The sequence below is a fragment of the Littorina saxatilis genome, linkage group LG11 (genome assembly GCF_037325665.1).
Source record: "Littorina saxatilis isolate snail1 linkage group LG11, US_GU_Lsax_2.0, whole genome shotgun sequence".
In the NCBI taxonomy this organism is placed as follows: domain Eukaryota; kingdom Metazoa; phylum Mollusca; class Gastropoda; order Littorinimorpha; family Littorinidae; genus Littorina; species Littorina saxatilis.
In genome coordinates, this window is record NC_090255.1 from 6472830 (window position 1) to 6485061 (window position 12232).

Genomic DNA, 12232 nt, shown 5'->3' on the forward strand with positions numbered 1-12232 from the left:
TTCCTTTTGTTTCGCCAACTTTTGCACCAACATCCACCATACTCGTTAATTCTCATTGTTGATACACTATATGATTACAAATGCACGAAAATAATAGACATACATTTCATGTTTGATTGTTAGTATTTTGTTTATAGAGCCACCTTTCGATTCCTGATGGAAGCCAGCCCTTAAGAAATAACTCTGTACAAACGTTTCGCCTGTTTTTTTAGTTTGAATCTCCCTTTAGAAACTACGACTTTTGTTATTCTCTTTTTCTTTCACCAAAGCGCAAGATACACGCTAAAGACCTGTCAACACAGCCTTCTCTGGGCTATCCTACTGTTCACTGTTGGGCTAGGCACAAATAATGATCAACGTTGTCTTCTGTATTAGTTATATTCGTAACGAATTACCGCCTTTTCCATGAAAAAAATGTATATTTATTTAGAATATTCATGTCGCATCTCCCAGAATTGCTTATTTCTTTTCCTCGCGCTTTTTGTTCTTTCTTCTTTTTTTCTCTAGTCTTTCCTTTTGCTTGCTCGTATGGTCAAGTTTGTTTCTCTGTGTCAGTGTCTTTGCGGTTTTCTTTGTACTGGTTCATTATCTCTCCAATTTATATGCTGGGTTTTGCAATAAACAACTGTCTTCCCGATTGAAACGCTTTAAAAAAAAAATCTATGTTTAATTTTGTGTGTGTGTGCATATTTGTGTGCGCAAACGGACATGTGTGATCTATTCATTCACACACAGAGTATTTGAGTCAGTCAACCAATAATTCAATCAATCGTGAAAATGTCACCATCTGACAGTGCCAGGAATGAATACATTTAGGGAAATCGAATAATTGCTGTCACAAACAAGCAATATGGTGCGGGGACAGAATGTACAATTCTCCGATGTTGAAGCCTACCTGCTAAAGCAGACGTACCCACCGTTTGCCGCCCCGAATGTGAAACGTTCAATCAGGAGAGCAGCACAGAGGAACTAGTATACGCAATGTATTATAATTTCCTCGTGACGTGAGTGTCATGCATTTGAATGGTGAAACTGCCTAAAAGCATATACACAATAAGAAAAATAGCAACAATGTGAACATGACTTCAAATATCACTTCAATTGTGGAGAACAAAGCGGACTCTCTGTCCAGAAAATAAGTCCTATCTCAACGCTGCTCTACGGACTTTCCTGCCTAGCAAGTAGGACACCTTTTCCTAGGAAATACTACCCCTGGACTTACGTTTCTAGGACACGAAATCCAGAGACATATTTTCATGGGATACAGAGACTTCATTCTTTCACACCCGGAAATAAATCTGAGCGTGCTTTTACTGTATTCGTTTTTCTCCTTTTGTGTGCGTATTGGTATTTATTTCAAAACATGACCTGACTGAGTATTGTTCATTAACTGGAGAAACAGTGCGTGTAAGTGTGTTAAGAAAGGACAACTAATAATAAAGATAAAGATCTTGAGACTTGACCGAGGGCGCACCCTGTATCTCTACACAACAGCATCTAGGGTTGTAGTTGGCGCTGCCGCGACAGTACAAGACTGATCCATTGCCTGCACGACACACAGGGAGAGAAGACATGGCAGGAGGGACACGCCTGGCATCAATACTGCTCCTCTCTGTCTTCCTCTTTGTTCGGGCTCAGGATGACAGTACGTGTTCTTGAACATTCTGTATGTGTGTACGTGTACGTACGTGTGTGTGTGTGTTTGTGTGTTTGTGTGTGTTTGTGTGCGTGTGTGTTTTCTGACAGGTTTTGTATTGACTGACTGCTCTGAACATTGCAAACGTTGGCTTCTGTACAGTGTCAAAGCTTACTGCAGTATCTGTTTTAGCTGTTAGCAGTACCTTCGTTCTATTCTTATCTGATAGTTTGTTTTTGTTTAAGCAAACGATTGATTATAACTATTATAACTATTCCTTCATAGTGTTTGTTATAATATACCTTCAAGGCAATAGCGTTTGACAAATTTAGTAAAAATATACGAGGTTGTTCATAACCCCTACCTTCAAGAAAATAGCGTTTGACAAATTTAGCAAAGAGATACAAGGTTGGTCATAATTTACCTTCAAGAAAATAGCGTTTGACAAATTTAGCAAAGAAATACAAGTTTGGTCATAACCCCTACCTTCAAGAAAATAGCGTTTGACAAATTTAGCAAAGAGATACAAGGTTGGTCATAATATACCTTCAAGGAAATAGCGCTTGACAAATTTAGCAAAGAGATACAAGGTTGGTCATAATATACCTTCAAGGAAATAGCGCTTGACAAATTTAGCAAAGAGATACAAGGTTGGTCATAATATACCTTCAAGAAAATAGCGTTTGACAAATTTAGCAAAGAGATACAAGGTTGGTCATAATACACCTTCAAGAAAATAGCGTTTGACAAATTTAGCAAAGAGATACAAGGTTGGTCATAATATACCTTCAAGGAAATAGCGTTTGACAAATTTAGCAAAGAGATACAAGTTTGGTCACAACCCCTACCTTCAAGGCAATAGCGTTTGACAAATGTAGCAAAGACATAAGATGTTTGATGGATTGTTGACAGACCATTTTTTTGTCTGTCCGAGGGGGAGCATAATCGTCTTTTGTTTCATATTTATTGACCAAGACCGAAGGCCGCGGTCAATAAATATGAAACAAAAGTCGATATGCCCCCCGAGGACCGACAAAAAAGCTGGTCTGTCAACAAACCACCAAACATCGTTTGTGTCATCATTTTGGTACTGAGAAAATAAGTGCACAATCAACCCAGGGAGCCATGTTTTGAAACACGGGTTCCGTGCTGATAACCACACGAGTTCCGGTTTGATAACCACTGGCAATCAAAGCTGGCGTCATCCTGAACTCAGGTCAAAATGAGTTCGGCTCATTCTAAAGCGATAGCGTGGAGCGAGGATTATCAGAATGAGCTGGCGTGTGAAAGCAACTTTCTGTGTTTTTGAGTTCATTGAATGTTGGGATGAATATGTCAGGTTTGAGGATGCAAAGTCTGTAGGTTCATCTCGGTATTCCACCCCCTCGGCTTCCTGTTGTAAATATTAAGCTGAGTGATCCAATGTGAAAGCTACGTTTGGTCAAAGGTCACAGAAGATTTGCGTCTTGCAGCGAAGGAAAGAATCGCGATCTTGTTTCCGACTCAGTACCTCTTTGTTTTTCATTGGACCTGTCAATCTGCTTGTTCGGCTTTGTTAGATGTTTGCATATCTTGTTGCTATTTTCTTTGCTTTTATTATTGTGCTTCGTTTATCGATACAACGTCTTGTGCACGGGTCAAAATATGTGTGTCAGGGGTCGTTTTACTTGAACTTGACGTTCGTGTTTCTCCGAACGTCTGTGTATCGAAACACAGATACACGCACTCCATGACTCTGTAAGAAGACAAAACATATCGCTAGGTTTCATTTGTTTTTGAGAATGTATGACCTTTCATGAAGTAGTTTTGCCTTTTGTTTACTTTTGCCAGTTTGCCAGTTCGTTTTTGGAACTTTGCAAAGCAGTGTCGTGTCGTCTGTTTAGGTCTGGGGAAACACCAATGAAAAGAGCCGAAGAATCCCCGAGCGTTTCTATTGGGTTTGCTTTTGATTATCCATGTATAACCTGCTTCCTGCAACTATGGTGACCCGGGGATTTATTTCCCAGGTGCTTGTGAATGAAAACTCGTGAAAATGATGACAAACGAGGTTGGTCATTACCCCCATCCTTGTCTGCAACAGCGACAAAGAGATAACACGTTGGTCAAAACCCAAGAACTGCAGCGGTATAACAGTTGTTGCCGTGGTATAGATAACAAGTCGCGTAAGGCGAAATTACTACATTTAGTCAAGCTGTGGAACTCACAGAATGAAACTGAACGCACTGCATTTTTTCACAATGACCGTAGTCCGCCGCTTGTGCAAAACGGAGTGAAACTGACGAGCCTGTTCAGCGCGGTAGTGGTTTCGCTGTGCTGCATAGCACGCTTTTCTGTACCTCTCTTCGTTTTAACTTTCTGAGCGTGTTTTTAATCCAAACATATCATATCTATAAGTTTTTGGAAATTTAATTTTGATCATAAGTTTTATATTTTGAATTTTCAGAGCTTGTTTTTAATCCAAATATAACATATTTATATGTTTTTGGAATCAGGAAATGATGTAGAATAAGATGAACGTAAATTTGGATCGTTTTATATACAAAAAAAATTATTACAATTTTCAGATTTTTAATGACCAAAGTCATTAATTAATTTTTAAGCCACCAAGCTGAAATGCAATACCGAAGTCCGGCCTTCGTCGAAGATTGCTTTACAAAAATTTCAATCAATTTGATTGAAAAATGAGGGTGTGACAGTGCCGCCTCAACTTTTACAAAAAGCCGGATATGACGTCATTAAAAGTATTTATCGAAAAAAAGAAAAAAACATCCGGGGATATCATTCCCAGGAACTCTCATGTCAAATTTCATAAAGATCGGTCCAGTAGTTTGGTCTGAATCGCTCTACACACACACACGCACAGACAGACAGACAGACACACACACATACACCACGACCCTCGTCTCGATTCCCCCTCTATGTTAAAACATTTAGTCAAAACTTGACTAAATGTAAAAAGCAACAGCGACAATAACCCAAATGCTTGGTCACAACAACAACAGAGAGAGAGAGAGAGAGGAGGATAAACATCACCCAAACCAACAAGACCTGCAATAGAATAGGCACTGTTACCTTGCTATGGATAAGAGGCGGTCATAAATATATTCTTGTAAGTTGCATACAACAGCAAACGAAAGTTAAAGGTTTAAAATCAATCCTGTCATCCATTGCGTTACATTAACACACTAATACCACAGTATGTTGCTGCAACATCCACTTGACTTACAAACACCACATATTATTTTAAGTCGACAGTATGTTCGTTGGTGTTTTTTTTTTTTAAACCCCCTGTATATAGGCCAAAAAAAAAAATTGTCTGTTTAGGGTAACATGACCAAAAAAAGTAGGGTCGGTAGGTAGGTAGGTTTTTTTTTTTTTTTTTTTTTTTTTTTTTTTTTTTTTTTTTTGTAAATGCTATGTTGGCTAAACATTCACTTCTTATATTTGATGAATACATGTTTCAAAACTAACGTATAAATAAAACAGAGAGAAAGGGAGAGAAAGAAACGCCAAATGTCTCTTTTTAGCATTTTTACCTCTTTTTTTTTTTTTTTTTTTTTAAATCAAAAAAAAGTTTTTGGGTCGGCGCCAAATCGATAGGGTCGGTCGGGTTACCCTAAACAGACAATTTTTTTTTGTTGGCCTAAGCACTTGTAAGCAACTTCCACCAATCAGCAAACAATCCCTGGCACAAAATGGGACATACAATGAATTCCAGTCATTACACAATTCCTACACATGTAAAGAAGAAACGCAATTGACCTTATGGGATGGGAAGGATGAGTGGGACAATTATTATCCGGTGACGAAATACACAACGCCCTCCGTCAAAGGCGAAGCACGTCTCTGCGAAAGAGGAAGTTGAATATTTACATCCGTTTGACTCAGTACCGGAACCTATGCAATTTAAAGGCCACTTTGTACGCGAACGGACCGAACAAGGGTTTGTCAACATTGCTTTGCCCTGACACGTAATCGGTTGAGAATAATTTCTCAAACAGATCATAATCACATTCAGGCAAAGCTTGGTCGAGTCGCCCACGGCCCTTTTTTTGTCACAAATCTGGGTCACCTCGTTGCTGTATTGCATAACGTTTGCGTGTTATCACTTAAATATCTACAAAAAGTAAGCTTCCATATGTAGAAGGATACGGAACGCGGATCGTATCAACTGATGCAGGAAATTGATGCATCCTAAACCAAGAATTTGATGCATCGTTTGGATGCATCAGAATTCTCGGGTTTTCCCGGAAAGTGCCGAGTAAAAAGAAAAATTTGAACCGGAATACGAAGCGAAACGAACTATTTCTATCAACTGATGCAGGAAATAGAATGAGAATCACTCGCCGGTGATTCCCCCACAGCGCGTCACGTCAACACTCAACAACTGAGGGTTAACGTTAAGACAGACAAACACTTTGCATTTCAAAAAACACTTACCGTTCAAGGGCTTCTTGTGTGTAAGATCCTGATCGCAAAACATTTGCATAATAAGAAAAGGTTCGCCCAACACCAGTCAAACACGATTCTTCTTCGGCCATGTTGAAAACGTCGGAAAACGAAAGTTTGAGTCGAAGGTCAAGGGCGTCAAAACTTCGTGTGCACAAAAGACAAACCACAAACAAAACAAAAAATCTATTTAATGGTATGTTGTACGTTTATTTTTGTTTTATCTAACCAATCTGTTTATATTCGTCAAAATGTCATTTCAAGTTTTTCCGTGCTCATGCATTTCTAATTACGGAAAGACCGGAAATGAATGATCTTTCGCATGCATACAAAACCGAAAGTGATGCATCAAAATGATGCATCGTTTTCTAAAAGGATGCATCATTTTCGTTTCGGATGCATCAATTTTTGAAAATGATGCATCCTTTTTGAAAATGATGCATCCTTTTGTGAAAATGATGCATCCGACACGAAAATGATGCATCAAATTCTTGGTTTTGGATGCATCGATGTCCTGCATCAGTTGATACGATCCGCGTTCCGTAGAAGGATGTCTGAAGCTGTAATTGTGACCTTTTATTTTATAACTGCTCCATGTAAAGTTGTCAAAAATCACAAATTTGTTTCAGCAAAGCATTATTTTGCGACTAAGGGCGATAACTTCCTCTGGCACAGCCAAGGGAAGATAACTCACACTTCGTGCATAGTTTTCTGACAGGGAACTTGATAACCATGACATTGATATAGAATCTGTCGTGGCTTTGCAAGTTAGGAACATGTCATACAACTTGCTTAAGATCAGGAAAATGGATGTTACATTTTGGCGGGAGATGTGAACTGACAAAACCGCATACAGTTTCGTTTGGCTGGCAAACACTCAAGGCATATGTGAAGGCATCTGAGAGAAAGTTGTGTGACTTTTTATATCGTAATCTGCAACAAAAAGACAAATCGTGGCCCCTGTAACCCATGCACCGCCCCTAGTAATAAAGCTACATTTGCTGCTCAATTATCAACTTTCTCAAGGGTGGTAGCTCTTGCCATATGAACATAATTTGTAGGATTTTTTCTTACTAGAAAAAGTCAAATTACGTTGATGCTTACACTATAACATTATCGAACAACATTTACGTTCAATCCGAAGTGTGCATTTCACACGAGACTGTTATGGCAATAATATCCTGAGAGTGATTTTGCGTGCTCTGGGTTATGTAGACAGTTCTGCGCATATTAATTGTGATTTTAAGCAGCTATCACATTTCTTCCTCCAAGCAGTTTCCAACATATTTCATAAATTGTCAGGTGCATTTTACTTGTCTCAAGTTCTTATGACAGAACAATAAAGACAAAGTATTGAAAGAGCTCAAAAATAAATTGTGAAAGAAACTGTAAAATGTTTCAGAATCAGCACTATGTGTGATGTGCTCAATCTTTTTTTTTTACCCTTTGGTTTGTTTGTAAACTGAATGTTAGATGGACTGTAAACCGTTTATATAGATCTACAAGGCCGTTGTCTGCGAACATATTTCGACTTAACTTTACCAGCAAGTAACAAGATTTTGCATCATATCTGCATGGGTGGGACTGACAAATGTCATGAATCCTGAGCCTCAACCTAACCACACACACACACACACACACACACACACACACACACACACACACACACACCCACACACACACACACACACACACACACACACACACACACACACACACCACACACACACACACCACACACACACACACCACACACACAAACAAGATACCAAAAAAAGGCCATAATCGAATCCGGATATCCGGCATATACCGGAAGAATACCCATGTATAATCTGTGTTTACAGTCCGAGAGCCACCCAAGATCTTGGAACCTGCTGCACCCCGAGTGGAAGTATATGGCCTAGGTGTGGACGTCAATCTGCAGTGCAGAGCATCTGGACAACCTACTCCTCTGTACGTATGCGTTCAGTTTGGGGGAAACACCACAACCAACCCCCATGATTTGCTTTTTATGTAATAATTATTTGTCTTATTCTTCTTCATTATTGTGTCTCCCTTTTTTTCTCTCATTTTCGCTCTTTTTCTTCATTTTGAGGAATCATGTGAGCGTTTTACTTTGAAGTTATTACTTTTAGCAACTCCTACGTTTCTCACGATGTCGGAGGTATTGGAGATGTCTAAATACAGTAGAATCAAGAATGGTTTTGATGCTAGCTTTTGGGAAATTACCACACTACCATGGCTTGGTATAGATTCCAGACAAATCTCAAGTGTGGTTGACCATCATCACATTTCAAGTTCGGGTCCAAAAAATAGGAAGACGTTTTTAAAGCTATAGATCTTTGAAAGTTCACACACTGTAATCGTTGATGACTTCTAGACGTGGCACATGTCTGGGTGATCCGGGATAAATATCGAGGTCATCGCAGGTCTGAAAGTGGCGAGTATTTTACTTGCCATGGCGAGTAGAAACATGTAAATGACGAGTAGAAATGTTAATCTACTCGCCAAATGCGAGTAAAGTTGCTGAAACTAATTGTTGGTTTGGCGAGTAAAAATACTAAAATTTTCTCTCTGGCTAGAAAATTATGAGAAGTAGGCTACTACTACCAGCCAAAGGGCCAGTGCCCCATTTCGTGGACTTTCAGCGCTGCATGGTGGGAAATAATGATTGTCTGGAGCTTCATGGGAACTCGTGTTTCTTATTCATAGTTAGTATGACGAAGGTGGGTCGTATGAGAATGTGCCTTGTTTTAGATACGAGTGGTACTGGAATGGCGCCCGCATTGAATCTACAAACCAAGCCATCTCCTATGACTCGTCAACGGGTGTCCTGACCATAAAGGGTCTGACCGAGCGTGAAGAAGGCTTCTACAACTGTCGGGCCAGGAACACCTTCCCTAACGGAATGTCCGCCGTGGTCATCTCACCCACGATAGAAGTACGCCGCGCATGTAAGTGTCCCTTTTGAATACTCTTTGTGCTCAGACTAACTGTAAGGGTAGTATAATTATACCCCTGCTGTCTTTGTAAACTCGAAACGCAGGCCCCTTTGACCCTGTATGTTGACACTGTGCACTGTCTGTGTTCAGTTATCGTCAGACAGAGACATAGAACACTTTAACATCTCAAGACGAGAAACTCAGGTGTGGTGTATCACAGCACGCAATATCTATATATATATATACGACTAGTGACTGTGTGTCTGTCTGTCTGTCTGTCTGTCTGTCTGTGTGTCTGTGCGCGATGCACGGCCAAAGTTCTCGATGGATCTGCTTCAAATTTGGTGGGCTTATTTAGAGAGACCCCGCACACAACCTCATCGATGAGATATTTCAACACGTGCTCTCAGCGCGCAGCGCTGAACCGATTTTGTTTTTTGTGCTGAACCGTTTTTATTGTTTTTTCTGGATCCACTATAAGTAACTCTTCCTTATCTTCTCCAGTGTTTTCAGCCGCGATTATCTCCCTTCCTCCGTGCGGTGCGCCAGCAAAGCCGGCGTACACCCGGCTGCCGGGTATTCGGATCGACTTCTTCCCGGCGCAGCCGTACCCGGCGAAGCGGGTATTCATCTAGTACAACATAAAATGTAAGAACATCAATAAAATATCGAGGCGCAAATTGTCAACTTCTCTCTCTCTCTCTCTCTCTCTCTCTCTCTCTCTCTCTCTCTCTCTCTCTCTCTCTCTCTCTCTCTCTCTCTCTCTCTCTCTCGATCTCTCTCTCTCTCTCTTTCTCTTTCCCTCACTCTCTCTCTCTCTATCTCTATCTCGCTTCATTCATATCACATTACGTCACAAGCAGACGCGCGGGTTGTGAATAACTAGTGGTAAGAATAGTATAATAACATAAACTCAAGCTCCAAAGTTAAGCAACCTTTGCTTTAAAAGAATACAATTCTTAACTTTTTTTAATGAATGAGCTTTATCAATAGTATCCACCCAAAGCGTGTCAATCTTGCTTCCCATGAGTACAATATTACCCAATATTGACGGACTGTGTGATGATATCTTCTGCTATGGTCTGTTGAGACAGTGATATCAAAATCGAGACCGGAGGTCGAGATTTTGATATCACTGTCGAAACAGACCAATAGCAGAAGATATCATCACACAGTCAGTCAATGTTAGATATATTGCTAAATCTCTGGACATTTTGTATTTATTGTAAAGAAATTACAAAAGTATTTGTCTCAGTTTTGGCTGTTCCATATCCCTCCCTCTGATTATTATTTCTTTTTGTTCACTCTTTTCTTGTACTTTTCAGTATTTCAAAATGTCTTTTCTTTCAAAAAGTCTTTAGTCACTTGCTCAACTAAATTCTGGGATCATTACATTTTCATATATATTTGTTTGTTTTTAAATTTAGGTGGTTTTGTTTTTGAAGTGGGGAAGCAATAAAGAGGTCGTCGATATCAAAACTGATATCGACGGAAATGTCGTCGATATCACTTTTGCACTGAGCTCAGTTTTGCCCAATTGACCAATGGAAATCCACGTAACATATGAAATAGCAATATACAGTCATATTCACGATCTTCACGTGTAAAACGGGACGTTAGCACAAAGGGGGTCACTATGGGAAAATATACGTTTGGTCGTTCATTTTTGTCACTTGCTGAGCAATTTAAAAATGGCACGGCATGGCGAAACCCGATTCACTGTGGCGGCAGCTGATCGAAACAGTATTTTGAAGGCAGGGGCTCCGCTCACCTATGTAACTTCAGCAGGACTGACGACGCACTGCAGATTATCCCAACCCGCTACACGTTGCATGAAAGGAAAACAGGCCAAGTACTCGTCATAATCCCCATCGCGGCATAAATAATAAGCAGTGCGTCGTCTGTGCCGCTGAAACGGAGCAGGTATTATTCTGCCAACTAAGAACGGTGTGTCTGTGTAACTGCTGCTGGCATCTGCCTGGTAATGCTGCGTCGCCAAAAGTAACGCTTATCGGGGGATAGGACGAAGAAAAGAACAGGACCGTACCGGAGTGCTATGTAAATTATAAGCAGTTCTTCCAAACCCATACGAAAAATATAGCACTTCCAACCTGTTTCCGCATATTGAGCAACTAGATGATTACCCGCTTCGCAGGGTACCGGCTTCGCCGGGATGATCGCGAGACGGAGTATAAATACCAGGCTTCGCCGGGAAGAAGTAGAGCCGAATGAGTTGCGCACCATACGCCGGCTTCGCCGGGTACCCGCGATTGACGCCACACGAAGGAAGGGAGATAAACGCGCAAAACACTGGAGAAGATAAGGAAGAGTTACTGGGAATGGATGTACAGAAAAACCATAAAAACCAAAATTGGTTCAGCGTTGCGCGCTGAGAGCACGTGTTGAAAATTTTCATCGACCAGATTGTGTCCGGGGTCTACCTGAATATGCCCACCAAATTTGAAGCAGATCCATCGAGAACTTTGGCCGTGCATGGCGAACAGACAGACAGACAGACAGACACACACACACACACACACACACACACACACACACACACACACACACACACACACTTTGTTAATTAATTACGTGCCTTATAAACTGTGTGTTTCATGGCAATAAAGATTATTCTATTCTATTCTATTCTATTCTATTCTATTCTATTCTATTCTATTCTATTCTATTCACACACACGCACATACATACACACACACATACATACACACACACACACACACACACACAAGCCGTATATAGATATAGATACATTTTGGTTTGGGCATTTGGAAGTTGCAGTTCCGGAGCAAACGATACACATTTCTTTGCGAATGTGCGTTCAAACGTGTTTTTTCCTGTAATAATAACGATGCACAGCGCAAAAATATGGCCACGAACAAATCTACGGTACTTCGAAGAAAGAAGAATAAAAACATTCTTGCCCAAAACGACTTGCATTTTGCCGTGTGCGCTGTAAAATCTTCCTACCTTCAAAGCAGACGAAAAGCAGACATCTTCATTTTCTCCCCAGGGATAAATTGTTGTTCATAAAGTCTTCCAGGACCCAACCATACTTCTGCGCGCTTTCTTAGGTCTATCCTATCTTTTCATATTCAGTTGCTTCGCAAAAAGAAAATATCATTGCTTTTCTCAACTTGTCAAGTCAGTCAAAACGACCGTAGAACACAAAACTGGAAAATTACTC

At 40.3% G+C, this 12232-nt stretch overlaps 1 protein-coding gene across 1 annotated transcript in view; it reads left to right on the forward strand.

Annotated features, from left to right (window-relative positions):
• The first annotated feature begins 1359 nt into the window (after positions 1-1359).
• Positions 1360-12232, forward strand: part of LOC138980802 (uncharacterized) — a 116732-nt gene continuing 105859 nt past the window's right edge. Inside the window, exons 1-3 of the mRNA XM_070353690.1 lie at positions 1360-1645; positions 7930-8038; positions 8843-9039. Of these exons, the coding sequence (XP_070209791.1) occupies positions 1573-1645; positions 7930-8038; positions 8843-9039 (379 nt within the window). The 5' untranslated portion in view covers positions 1360-1572. The remainder of the gene's footprint in view (positions 1646-7929; positions 8039-8842; positions 9040-12232) is intronic.